The following is a 14,821-nucleotide window of genomic DNA, read 5'->3' as shown; positions in this document are numbered from 1 at the left end:
TTTGCACTTGCAAATTTTTCATTCGTACTACACTTATCTGTCTCTATCCACCTGGCAAGGTTTTTTCTTCTTTTTTGTCTATTCAGCATTAAGCAACTAGTTAACCATATACTAGCCATTACATTTTATCAAAAGTTATTTATATCAGGTTATATAGGTATAAAAGTTATAATTCAGGTTATATGGGTATAAAAAGCTATGATTCAGATTATATAGGTATCAGGTTATATAGATATACAAAAAGTCATTATTTAGGTCATATTGATATCAGGTTATATAGATATATCAGGTTATATTGATATCTTGCAACTCAAGCTACATAAGCACCTTGTAACTTTGATCTAAGTTATATAGGAATCATCCTTCTTCAAGCACTGTTTTCTAACTTTTAAAGCTATTTCTCTAGAAGAACCAATGCCATCTCACTGGCCTGACCATAAAACCCCCTCCCCTCTCATTCCTGGTCATCACCTACACTTATTATTATAATTTTCCCTTTCCAAAACCTCTCATTCTGAGCTTTCCTGTCAAACGGACAAAATACCTGCACTTGTCATCACATCCCTTCCTCAGAGCCTGTGGCATTCTCACTCCCAAACACCTAAATCAACCACACAATCCTCATCTCACAGTACTGTTTTATGCTTTACTTGTTTTTTCCTTCCTTATTTTTATTGCAGGAAAGGGAAAAATGAGATCCAAAACAAAAATGAGATGCACAAGTTATCCAAAGTAAAAATGACAGCATAGGCAAACAAAACTTGTTAACTTTTTAGGCACAATTTCTCCCCTAAAGCAGCTCACTCATTAAGAAATGGGGATTCAGTGATGTCACTGCAGGGTCAGACTGATGGGAATTCACAGCACACTGTCCACACCACCGAATGTGGAGGCACCCAGATCTTTGTCTTTGACACTGTGAGCCAGGTGACCCTGCTGCCAAAGGTACTTGGTTCTCAATCTGGAACAGGTTCAAAGTACCTATGGAGTCAACATGAGCAGTGTGGATAACACAGCTCCACCTCCCCAATGTGCCTCACAGTAGTAATTAGTCCATACAGTCAGGCTTCGGTGCTTTTTCAAGCTTCCAGAGCTACATTTATCCCAAGAAGCATCAATCACACCACTGGGCTATGAGGCAAATTTAGTTAGCTTCCAATACAGGGTGTGTTTACCTCCATACAGTGCTGTTGAAAAACCTCACTGCAGATATGAAAAATAGGTGTGATTGCTCAATCAATTAAGCAAAAAAAAATTATAATCTTCTAATAAAAGAATTGAAAGTTACAGATTAGGCACTGCACATTATAATGTTTGGCCAGCAAGCACTGCAGCCTTTGAACAGCTGCCACCCAAGAAACAAACCCTTGGGTTCTCCTGACTTGGCCAGAGCAAATTTGGCAACACAACAGCCCCTCCTGCAATATTTAAATTCAACAATTCACTACTAGGTTCTACCACTGTAAAATAATTCCAACTCTACAACACCATTTTCTTTAACTAGGAGTTATAAAGTATTATTTTAAATTTAATTGCACTGGGTAAGAAAAAAGAGTTGGACATGATTTGGAGACCATCAAATAGGGTGAGTAGCCAAGCAGCCAAAGAAAGAAAGATAAAGATGCACATAGATTCTCACCTTCAGATACCTTGGGGCTGGCAAACATTTTGTTCCTATAGGAAACGATACAGATCTAGACCACCGCCTATTTGAGATCCAGTAGTTGCAGCTTTTTTGCTACAACATGAATGGCTTATTAAACCTACAGCATATCTGTTTTATTTAACTTCTTGGTGGAAAGGGGCCAGGAAAACAAAATGTACTTAAATGCTGAATTTTTTTTCCAGGCTGAATGCCTTTCATCCAGTAAGACATTCAAAGCAGTGACCCAGCAAATGGATTGAAAAAGCAATCTTCCGTCTCAGTGCCACATTATCATTCCTATTCAGTATTCTCGGTGAGATATCTCAATCAGCTGGATGTGTGTGTAAGTGACAGCGCAGCCCATTGCTGGGTTAATTAAACATTTGACTTTAACACCCTCCCCATCATTAAGCAAATAAAAACAGATAATTCAAACTGCACTTCATCCACGGGGTACACAACATACATGTCAAAATTAAGAGAGTCCAAGGCCCTCGGGGAGTTCTACTCGGGGAGGTAATCAGTTTAAATCTTATCTGGTTTATCAATTATTCTATTGATTAAAGCAGGGTGATTATACAAAACTCCCTCTTGCCACATGGGATACATGTAAGCAGAGCAGGACAACATACACAGGCTCAAAAACGATTTAAAGAAAATACAGACAGATGAATAACAGTCTATTAGTACAAGCCAGCAATCCATAGCTGGAAAACCTGATACTTCTTCAAAGCTAGTGAATTAAGTCCTTCCAAATTAGAGTACCAATGCTTTTAGCTCATCTGCTCTAAAATCAGATCTGTATGTTGAAAGGACAACATTTCTTCATTTTAAAAAGGTAGCTTTTTTGCCTGAAATATGTTTTATTGATACAGTCCCAGAACATAACAAAGATAGCAAACACCAGTAATTCCAGACTTGTAAAAGGCATCATTCTTATCTATCAGATACTCTGAAAAAGTGGATGAAAAGGGCATTCTCTGTATTTTCACTCTCCCACATACATACACGGTATAGGCAAAAGTAGAATGTTATATTTGAATGATTTAAGTGTGACAGATCAACTCAGACAAAAAAAGAATGTGCTGTGGATTTGTGGAGGTTTTTTGCTTTTGCATCCTGCCAAAGTGAGGTATTAGCAGTTGTGGGAGCTGCCACTGCCATGTACTTCTCATTTTCAAAAAGCCCTCACAGAAAATCCCACCACACTGGTCCCTATCACAACTCTCTTGCATACAGCCACACTACACAAAGCAATTCCAGTTACTTCTCATTCCTCGTTTCCAGTTGAAGACTTTTTTCTCTTCATGTGTCTGTGTCCTGAGTTTACAATCACAGTCCCACCTCCATTATCTTCCAGTAATACTGTGTTTCAAGTTTCATCTTACCCTAAACTGGACTGTACAAGATCTTGCCCCACACATACAAAACAGGAACCTTTTAAAAACAAAACACCGCAGGCTACTGCAAACAACAACTGGAATTTATTTCCAGAAGTTCCCTCAAAGCAATAATTAGCAAAAAAAGCTCAGCTTTAAACCTGGGTCTTTTTTTTACCCCTATACTATCTCCCACGATCTGTTTCATAATGGTCATACTGGTAGCACAAATTAGTCATCTAATCACATCTCAGCTCTTAACCAGGACACCGGGTATGAACACAGCAGCCAAAACACCAACAAGCCAGAGAGCCCCAACACCTCACCAGCCAGGGCTGCTGGAGTTGCAGTCACAGGAATTTTAAGCAACAAGGACAGCTAAAAAGCAGGCCTGAGGTGTGTTCTTGCCCTTCACCTTCAGGAGGGGATTATGTGCTGCTCCACATTGGCATTGTGTGTGCATCCAACCATACTTCAGCCTCCTCTTTGTAGATCTCTTTTCTTCTTTGGAAGCAAACTAGAAGCCTGCATTAGCATGCTGTATTTTGCTCTCACCACTAGAAATACTGAGGGTGCTATTTGTAATTGTATTCTTTTAAGAGGTTTGTTCTCTGCAGCTGTTTTCTGCTTGCAGTGTATTTTGTGTAATCAGCACATCATCATAAATACATTGGCTGTTCCCCCGAGGGAAGCTGTCACTGTTTAATTTACAGAACAACCTGGCCAATGTGAATTCTAACACTACAGCACTATGGCAAGAAGTTACCACACTCGGAAAAACAGGTTTCTATGAATTTTTATATCAAGAGCTGGTCCCAGGACAATTTAGTTTCTAGAAATAGATTGATTTTAAAAGCACTCTATACACTGGATGGAATAGATTCTTTCCCATTTACAGCCTCTTAAGGCAGCACCAAATTCACTCTCATATTATTTTAAAGGTGACAATCTCACCACGACCATCTTCACTTCTGACTTTTACCAAAAGAAGGCACTGGATATAAGTGTGTAATCCTACACAGTAATTTTGTGTGTGTGTGTGTTTGGGTTTTTTTTAATGAACAACCACCACAACATCAACGTGTTAAGTTTGTCTTCATTTGCACAAGGGAATGTACTGTGTTGCAAGGTCAAATGTTATTACCTACATCAAAGGGTTGCTGCACAGTTTATTACTCTAAAGATGTGATAGAAGAGCAAGGTATATTCCTGAAAGAGTAGAAGTGTATGCAGCTTTACTGGCTGAATGAAGAGTTGCTTCCTTTGTTCGCTGGATATATGGTTGTATTTTGAGGGAATAAATCACAGGGATTTTTTCTAGAAGGTAGGCAAAAAGCGATGGTTGATCTTGCTATATACAGACACAATTTGGAAAATTCCACAATGGTACCAAATTATATTGGTAGCCATTTAAGAACTAGACATGAGCCCTAAATAAGTATTTGGGTATGATCAATGAGCTACTTGGCTATTTCATTCACAATGGCTACTAGAAGCAGTCTACCTGATTGCGTAGAAAAGGAGCCAAGAAGACTGACATCCTGAATTTTTTTGTACTTATACACACACATACACATATATTTAAATAAGGAAATATATTAAAAATGATAGAGAGAAACAACTATAAACATAAATAAAATCCAAAAACCAGAATTTGCAAAGCATAAACTTCTTTGGGAATTCTCCTCAAAAAGCAACAAAAACCTGTTTCATCTATTTAGCAAAAAAATCTGCATTTTATGTCGAGGGGCAGCTGGTTGTTAAATAACTTTAGTAGCAATTTTGCCAATTCTTAGTGGTAATTAGAAGCTCTGTTTAACATCACCAGACACAGGGCAAGTATACAAACATCATAAAAAAGAATCATTCATATCACAGAGTATTGTGTATTTTCACAAGGAGAGATTAATTTTACTTAGTTTGCAGAGTATTCTAGTAAATTATTTTTATTTCAAATCTAACAAATATAAAAAACCATTAAAGCAAAACAAATACTATCTTGTCTCTGATATGGTTTATGTTTATGAGAATGACCAACCAAACACAGATAAAACTGAGTGAAAATAGCTGAGATTTTATGGAAAAGTGAGTCAGCTGGTTATCTGTAAAAGAAAAAATACAGGAAAGAGAATAGCTGAGTATTTTTACACACTATGTAAGTAATAGCCAACAGAACACAGAGGAAATAAGTTGAAATCTATCCGACGCAGTGTAGCAAAGTACTTCTTCAAGCTATGAATTTTAAAATTTAGCAAGTGCATTTCCACTGAGAGTGTTACGGGTGATTCCCTGAAATTTTGTATGTGTTCACTTTATTTCAGAGAAGAAATATTTCATTTTCTTCTCCTTATACAGAATTATTCAGAACTATCTCTGCATATTTCCTAAGAGCAACTGAATTCTAACATTGCTTAAATTTAGATGCAGGTAAGAAAGTATTTCATGACTTCTCCAAATTTATCGTAAAATTCCGTATTTGCATTTTTAAATTAAAATCATTGGTGTCATCTTTTTGCCACTTGTGCACAAATAGGTACAACTCGATCTTGTGCCACCGGCTCCCTCCAAAGTCCTCCCAGCCACCAAATCCAAAGTGATAACGGGGCGATTTACAGGGACTAGGCTGGTTCTAAACGCACTGGACCATCTATGAGTGGCGCGAGGGGCTTGGAGCGGGGTACCCTCAGAGCCTCCTTTCTGCACAGAAAGGGACAAAGATGCAGGCTTTGGGGCAGCACGGAAGAGTCGCTGCAATGCGATTGAAGCGGCAAAGGCCGGCGAGCCCCGGGGCTGCAGTTCCGGGCGCGGCCGGGGGAGCGCAGCACAGTCCGCGCCATGGCCCGGCCCCCGCCCCGCGCCGCGCCCGCGCCGAGCGCGCACACGCACAGCCGCCTTCTAATTCAATTAGCGCAGCCTGCAACTCCAGAAAAGAGTAATTCAATTAGTGCATTGTGGAGCTCCACAATACCTCCAAGCAGATGTTCGCAATCCTGAGGAACCGGAGCTAGCTTTAAAGATACCTGTATGCCTCCAACGCGGGGCTGCATATGCCGTTTGTCACTACGGCTTTACACACCTTCCTGACTCCTAACGAGGGAGGAAGGAAAACTCGGATGAGTTTTGTTTCATTTTTTAAACGCAACAGTCAAACTGGTGCTGGTGTGCTAGAAACCTTGCCCTCACCTTAGCGAGAAAAGCACATTAATAGTAACCGGACCATCACTACCGAGGCTGATGGAGGGGGAGGCCTTGTAGCTACGATGCAGTTTAAAATAATCATTGTCCTGGAAACACTGAGGTGGTATTTCTCAGTGAGAGATACTGTCACACTTCTTGATACTCAGATTAAAGAGCTAATAAAAGCACATGGAACTTCTGAGGATCAATATGGGTGCAGAACAAATGCCAATTTCTGTTACTAAATGTAATTACTCAATGTAATTAGAAATTAGTGATGTGCTACAAAAAACAACCAAACCCATCCCACTGATCCACAAAGAAAGATTTCTTTCTAGTCCCCTTCATTTCTTTGCCACCTGAAAGGAGGAAAATATCTGTTACTGTTGCTACTACCCATGAGCTAAGATCTTGCAGCACACCCTGGGCAACTCCCTGAGTTTGGTGGGCTCCCCAGCATCACCCAGCCAGACAACATCACCATATTTAAAGGGGGATAAATCCTAGAAATGTTCAAGAAAGCTCTTCTGTAGTCACTGGGCACTTTATTTAATCTCCAGCTAGGCTAACCATTGTGGTCTTCCTACAATGAAGCTCCCAAAAGCCTGAGCTACAAATGGGGCTGGAGGCAATCACAAAAATGCGACTTGCCTTCATTTCTGCTCCTTTTTTATCGTCTCTCATGCCCTTATAATTGCTCCTGCCAGGTGGTAAAATGAGGAAAACCAGAAAAGACTGCTGCTGAACACCTCCAACAAGAAACTTTGCTGAAAAAACCAGGTGTCACATTGTGGCAGTTCAATATTTCATAGCCAATACAAGGAATGTGCAACAGCACTGCAACTTTAAATCTTTGCCTCCTGTGTCAGTCTATCTCCTCTCATTGTAATGCCAAAGGGAACAGCAATCAGAGTGGAGATGTTCAACGTGATAGAGGTCAGGACACCAGTGGATCAACGTACCAGAAACACGACCTTGTTTATTTTTTTCCCCAGTATTATTGTTTACAGGGTGCTTTGCTCATGTACCTTGTGGTTCTTAGCTAAAAGATGAAATTACAGCCCAGGATGAAGCGCTCAGGCACACATCCAATTTGTGTTTCCATCTCAGAAAACAAAAAGCTTCTGAGGCCCTCGGGCTGCCATTCAAACTTGGAGAGGCTGACATTTTTAACAGCATGAACCAGAGACTGGCAGAGGAATGATCTAATGCATTTCTGACTTGTCAATCAAAGATCTCACCTCTGCTGTCTTGTAAACAGTTGGGGGCCACCTAACTACATTCACAACCAGGGCAGAGCCTGCTGCCAGCCAGGGGGGTGCTGGAGCCACATGCTCTGGCTATTAGTCACCAAAATTAGGATTCTGCTTCAGAGGTGCACTGTAAACAGCCCCCGGGCAGAGCGAGAGGGTGAATACAAAGCAGGCTTAGTGTCTCCGTGCTGATGGAGTCTGTGACTGGACACCCCATATCTTTCCCAATTAGAGACAGAACTATGCACACCAGCAAACACTGACTCCAACGCCAAACAATTTCCTTCAAATGTATTTCTCACAAACACATTTCTGAGCATGCAGTTTGCCCACCCCAAGACTCCAGCTCTAACCTCCTGTATAACCAGAAATGATGTACTACTGCTCACATTTAACACCGTATTTCCAGCAATAAAATGTCAGCTTCTAACACAGAAGTGCATGAACAGGCCAAAGGAAATTTAGAGACACAACTGTTTCTACCAATACACTGATAATGCTTCTTTGACAAATATTCTGCTTTGTAACATAAAAATATAAACATTAGGGGAAAAAAAGTAAAGGTAATTTGAAGAATAAGTTCATGCCTGTCTCACAGGGACAACAGACTTCCATCACTGCATACCTTTAACATCTTTTGCACGTTCACCTTTCTGCAAAAGTAATCTCAGCCCATAGAGGTCACATCCATACTGCACAGCCTCAAGTGTACTCCCTTTTGCTGCAATTTGCCTAGCACAGTACACCCATGCTGTCCTCCCCAGGACAGGGCTTTTAGCCCAGACCGAGGAAGTCTCACATGCATGCTCACTTCTGCTAAACCAAGCTCCCCCTTTGATTACCAGAGCCTGTCACAGAAATAAAAGTTTCAGATTTGGCAAAATAAAGCTGACAAGACAACTCTCTTCTTTTCCACTTGTGTCTAGGCTCCAGACAAAGGTAGTAAAAGCATGACTCTTGTCCCAAGAAGTCTACAATCTAAACAGGAGCTGGTATTTGTGTTGGCTGTGAATTAGGTAAAAAGGAAGAGGCAGACTGCTCTCTGCTATTATGGTGTTTCAGTTGCTTTGAAGATTAACAGTACTGTAAGATCTGGCATCCAAGACACTGAAAATAGAATAGCTGGCCTTTTTCTTGTTAAAATACCCTCTTTGACTTGACCACTTCCCACAGTGCCTTATAGGAGTTCATGTTCCAATCTGCTGCCATCTTCCGCCATGATTGCTATGAAATTCAGCTACACAGTAGGCTATCAGCTGCAAAGTCCTTTGAGATAAAAGATGTAAAAAAGAACTGTTTCTAGCTCCTTATTCCCCTATTCATGGGTTTAGCCTTAAAGCCTTTCCCACTGCAGGATGATTGCCTAAAAACAGGGCTGAGGAACCAGAAGATCCTGTTTTCACCTGTCTCCAATAATAAAAACACAAAGAAGAAAAATGAAGTTACTTGACATATTAACAGAATTATCTCTAAATCAACTACCTGCCAATGCTCCCCATGAGGAGTCAGCAAGACTTTAACTGAGCTATTCAAAAAGAGCATCTTTCCACATTTCTGTCTGAGCATCTGAAGGCAGGCATGTAAATAACTAGACAAATTCAGCAGTGACTAAGTAGCCTTCCAGATGGCATCTTCTCTTTTGCCACAAGCAAAGAACATTGATATGCTTCTCCAGTTACTTCAAGCTTGCTACGGAATAAAGAAAGTAACTTAATATGAGAAAATTCACTGGGCTACAAGAAAGTCTTTAATGCTTTCCTGAAGATTTGATACCAAAAAAAAAAGCATTAAAGAATGATGAAATACTGCAACATCACTGCTTCAAGCAGGCTCCAAACCACTCCATTCTGCACTGGAAAATGCAGAAGCCATGCCTCAGAGGGGAGTTTTCTTCAAACCATGCAAGCTAATGAGGATCAATCAGAGCCCATTGAAAAAAATGGACTGAAATGTGGATGACTCAGAGCTGCAGAAGCCGTTGCTGGCAATGTGGTTTCTCTCTCAACTGGCTGTAAATGTGCTCCTCAACACAACAGTCAGAGTTCAGTGAAGAGTACCAGTTTACCATTTCAGATGGCAAGTAGGACATACTTTCCTATAGTCACTAAATACACATGGAAATGTCTCTCAAAATCTGCAGAAATGCAAATGTCAGTCCTACCAGTATCCCAGCACAATGAATCAGTGTGCAGCTGACTCATTTGACCCCAAATATCAATGCACTGTGTTAGCAGAACAGTTATTGTTCATATCTACCATTAGTAAGGACATCTTAAGCTTAAATAAATTAATCTTTCCCTTAGTAATATATGCCTATTTTAAGTAATCAAAAATAATTCAAGTAGAAAGGAAGAAGTCTCAATTTGAATTTATAAATTACTTTCCATATACTGCTAAGCTTAAAGAGATTTGAGATTCCTTCAATAGCCAAAAGCTCAAAAATTAGGCCCATATGATTCAGTCAAATTATGCAAATCAGGATTAGGAGTCTAAACTCTGTCTGTTGTCTCTAGAGTCCTCTTAGACTAATAAAAAGTCGTGTTTCCCCCTCCCCCAGAGAAAGCCCCACTAAAAGCTTGGATCAGCAAAGGAGGCCTGGCAGGACACCTTCCAGAGTCCATCAGTGCTACTGCTGTGTCAGCAAATAGAGTTGCACCAAAAAGCTGCAAGACACTTAAACCTCCTCTGGGACTAAGGGGATTATTTCCACAGCACTATCCTAACTCTGGGAGCAAGAAGTAAAACTTAAAATAATCTTTGCATGCTTTCCTTTAAAGTGCATAAGGAACTTACCCCAAAACAAGTGAAAATTTCAGTAAGATTCTGGCCTTTTCTTTTTCTCTGGTTTTGAAAGATGCTGGTAAATAAAACTCTCTGTCACAGGTTAGGCCAGCAGTAACATAATCTAGCAGCACAAACCTCAAAGTAAATGTTCATGCTACAATAAGCTCAAAAAAACATGCTCTCTGCAGAGATACTCATAAAGTCCTCAGCCACTGCAGTTTATAAAATACCTCAGTTTCCAATGTGAATATAATATCTCTGGAGCCCAGACTCTGCTGTTATGTCCACATGCCATCAAAAATGCCTGCAATGATCATGAGAGCCTAGTCTAGATTTCTTGATGCTCACGCAGCACCTTACTCTCTACCCATGGGAGAATGTCTGCATTTTTTTAAGATTCACTGGTCACCCAAAGGGTCTGAACAAACTGGTTTGGCAGAAAACCGACTCATGACAGAGAAAAGCCTGAATCTAACAAACTCAGAGATCAAAGGGATAAAAAGGTTTCCTTTATTTGCCTTTTGACTGACAGCTTACTTGGATAATAATTTTCTGTAGTCAAAATGTCCAGACTTCTGCTAACAAAGCTGAAGTAAAGAATTTCTGGCATCAATTATCATCATGGCAATGAACTCACCCTCTCAGTCCTTCAAGTGGCACACAGAAAATTTAGATAGGAGGGGAATCACAAGTAGCCAGAACAGCCAGATTGGAGACGGTGTGATGGATGCTGTTTGCCAGATATAATTAAGTGGTATCTTTTTGACACAATTTAAAACCAATGAAAAAGATGATGGTATCAAGCCAACTTAGATAAAATAATTATATCAAGGTAAATGGAAATGCCCCAGCTGCCCTGAATCTACACAAGATGGGTTAAAATACCAGAGATCAGAATGACAGAGGAGAGGCATAGAGTATGAACCAGAATAAACAGAGGTCAAGCAGGCAAGTAAAGGAGATGCACACGCACACAGATGGAGAGAAAAGGAGTGGGGAGAGACAGAAAGTACCTGGAAAGCTGGGAGTGCGCCAGTCCCTGGGTTATACAGGCATCGCAGCGAGGGCATGCTGTCCGCCAGGCTGGAGCAGCCCAGCCACAGAGATCTGGGCATAGAGCACTGCAGAGAAAGGACAACTATGAGATGGGGCTGTATGAGACAGGATGGCACAGATTACAGGAACTTTTAAGGCTCAGCCAAATGGCATCAACACAACTGCCCTTTAGGACAGCACTAACTGCTGAAACATCTTTTTCCTTGAGAGAAGCTTTACAGATGGCATAGTAGCAAAAAAAAAAAGGCACTATGGATCAAGAAAGTAAATTTTGATTAATATTCCACAACAATGCGTTGAGTTTTCCCAGTAATAGAAAGTTTCTTTCCAATTAATCAGACCTATTCTCTATCCACAGCAATGCTCCAGGCAGAACATAAGGCAAGCAATTGGGCAAGGAAAGCAGAAAAGTAAACGACAACTTTAAGTCTAATATTGCAGGGGAAAAAAAGGTTTGTGTTTTGTCTGTAAATGGACAAAAAAAAAAGGTTTGTGTTTTGTTTATAAATGGATTTTCCTAAATAATAGGAAAAACCTATGATCCAAAGTGAATAGGAAGTTTGTGACACTTTTTAAGAGTTTCATGTTTCTGCTTGCCTTGTTGTTTGTTAAGTAAAATACAATTTTTATAATAAATTGATTCAGTTCCTACAAAGAGAAATACAAAAAAGGAGCCAAAGCAGCCAATCAAGGAAAATACCAGTCATTTTGATAGTTAAAGCCATTACCCCTTGAAATAGAGAGCTGCTTATTCATTTTACACCACTACTATTAAATTTAGGGATGCATTATGATAGCAATTGCTTTTACCAGACACAGAGTTTTTGATGCCATAAGCAGTACTGCATTTGTCTAATTACTGGCAAGGCAGGAAAAAACAAGTGTATTTTAAATTGGCAGATAGCCATGAAAACTGAAGGATGTGATAGATTAGCTGCTGGAGATTTTAAACCCTCATACTCTTCTTTTTTTGCAATCCTGCCCCCACTTTTTTTCTTTTTTTTTAATAGAGGGGGAGGGGATGGGAGGAAATTTGAGTGGAAAGGGCAGCTGGAATGGGTATGAAATGACAGCTGCCTTCTGAGCCTCCATTTCTTCCTGCTCTTGAGAGGGCTAGAAAACCTTGCGCAATCTTGCACTAAATGAGTATGGTAAGAGCAACATAACCCATCTCTGAATGAGCAGAAAGGTGATCACCAACATCCATAATCTGGTCCTGTGCCGACAGACACAGAGATTAACCTTGTCTGTCACCACATTCTTTGCTGTACTTTGTTGCAATTTACACTGCTGTTCCAGAAATAGTATTTAAAGACTGCTGGGGAATATAACCTATAGAAACATTCTCAACTGAAGTTTATGATACCTTAAAATACATTCCTCACTGCATTTTCATTTGAAAAAAAAAAAAAAATCAACCAAACAACTCTTTTCCCTTTACAAAGATACTGAAACTCAAGAATTTGAGTACATCATAGTACTACATATCACATGAACTTGCTACTTGTATGTAATGCCCCTCCTAAAGCCAAGAAAATTACAGCCACAGTATTGTAACAAGCTACAAAAGTGAGTCATACTTCCTTGTCCACAACTCTAACCTCTTAAACACTCCCACATACAAAATACCTTCCAAATGCCAGCATTTTTTTTCTTTGCAATGTAATATGTATCACTACAGCTACTGAAAGCTGTTGTAACAAAAACCTTTTTTTTAAAAAAATGAATACATGAAATGGACATCCATGGTTAAGCATTTCACCAATTTTATTTATATAAATAAAAGTTGCTTATTAGTCTCCAAGAACATCACAGTAACAGGAGATTCACTCCATGGTTCCTCTGATGATGCAGAGCAAATTCACTAGGTGAGGATCAGCTGCTTACCATTATCCATCCCAGGATTCATAACATAATACAAAATAAATATGGGATGATTTTTTTTTCATACAGAGTTATCCAGGACTTGCAACTATAATTTATTCCATATTCTCAAGCTTTCCCATCCCTGGGGCTGCCTCAAGTTTTTTGTACTGTGATAATGAACTCAAAGAACTGATTGCCATTAAAACTGACTGATAATATAAAAAAAGAGGTTACTTTAAATATTTGTACTGACTCAAGCATGGAAAGGTACAGAGGCAGGAAAAATGAGGAGCACTCTGTCAGTGGAAAGGCAAGCTTAAGTTGACTCAAGGTTTACGTGAGATTACAGCTCAAGTCAGAGTCATTACAATCTGCAGGTAGGGCACTCTATTGTGCCAGGGAACTTACAAGGCAATGAAATGTCTTCCTCTAAAATTGCCACAATAACAAAGGAAAACATTGAAGGGCTATTCTGCAGAGCTCTCTGTCCAACAGAGGATATCATTCCTCACCCATGCACTCCTGCCACTTAGTATTGTTCCAGAGTTAGGAAGTACAAAGTAAAAAACTACCAATACCTTAGATGATTTCTGAATCTGTCCCAGTATATAACAAAATCTACATTAGTGGCACAGTTCTGTTACCTATCTCAAAAACATAAGAGTGAAGTTGCACAGCGTGGAAGGAAATGTCATTCCTGTACTTGCCTTTTACCTATTGAATGAAGCAGAGACACTAAATTACTGTTGGTGACTGAAAGAGGCTTACTCACAAGCCTGAACAAAAGGCCCCAGGTGCTTCAATAGAAACAGCTTGTGTGTAAATCAGATGAGTGACCCACCAGAACAACTTCATTTAGAGCCTGATCTCTGAAAAATCTCAACAGCCTCTATCCCCATGCACTGAGCAAGCCACATGTCAAACGCTCACTTTTGTACTGTCAGCTCCACAAACAAGGGACTGGCCTCAATGTTCATGACTTGAAAGCTGACTGAAAAAATCCTCTCCTGAACTCAAGTCAATCTACATCGATTCATCAAAACAAAGATACAGAAGCACAGTGCTTGGACCAGAGCCAAATGGGAATGCTGGTATTGCTTGCTAAGTACTGGACCAGGATGCAGCAATCCCTTTACTTTCCTAACTCCCAACTGCATAAATACTTCGATGTCTGCACAACTTTCAGACCCAGAGACGCAAAGCTTTTTATTTAGAAAAGCAAAGCATCTTTAATACACATTGAGTGGCATAAAACAGGGAATTATTTGATGAAAAACCCAATTTCTTTTTCCAATTGATTTTAAAATCCCACTCCCTGAACTCTGAAATGTATTTTCCCACTAAACAAACACAGGGAGTACAGTTTCAAACAAGACCAGCCTCCTCCTTCTGACAGAGGTTGGTTCCAGCTGCTCCACTGGTGATTAAAATGGGTTTGCCTTACTTTGAATTAAAATAGGCTAGAAGCATTGACAGCCTCTGCCTGAGCTGAGTGGACAGTAACCATTAGCTGAAGGGAAGATGTATTTTAACCTATTCAATTATTCTTGTAATTATATTGCAAGAACATTTTTTGACAACATCAGATGTTCTGCCTCTAATAGTCTACCCTCTCTTCCAATTATCTGATGTCCTAAAGACAAATTTCAATACACACTCAA

At 39.9% G+C, this 14,821-nt stretch overlaps 1 protein-coding gene across 4 annotated transcripts in view; it reads right to left on the bottom strand.

The window, feature by feature from the left end:
* Positions 1-14,821, bottom strand: part of BTRC (beta-transducin repeat containing E3 ubiquitin protein ligase) — a 114,481-nt gene that overhangs the window by 75,761 nt on the left and 23,899 nt on the right. For 2 of the 4 annotated variants that reach the window (XM_054277191.1, XM_054277192.1), the window contains one exon: positions 11,252-11,359. The exons of the other annotated variants lie outside the window; for them this stretch is intronic. In XM_054277191.1, coding sequence (XP_054133166.1) covers positions 11,252-11,359 — 108 coding nt within the window. The remainder of the gene's footprint in view (positions 1-11,251; positions 11,360-14,821) is intronic. 4 annotated transcript variants of the gene reach the window in all.

Source organism: Melozone crissalis, unplaced genomic scaffold, assembly GCF_028551555.1.
Source record: "Melozone crissalis strain CALT ecotype California unplaced genomic scaffold, PUWL_Pcris_2 ptg000019l_1, whole genome shotgun sequence".
In the NCBI taxonomy this organism is placed as follows: domain Eukaryota; kingdom Metazoa; phylum Chordata; class Aves; order Passeriformes; family Passerellidae; genus Melozone; species Melozone crissalis.
The sequence above is the reverse complement of the archived record's forward strand: the minus strand, read 5'-3'. Positions and strand labels throughout refer to the sequence as shown.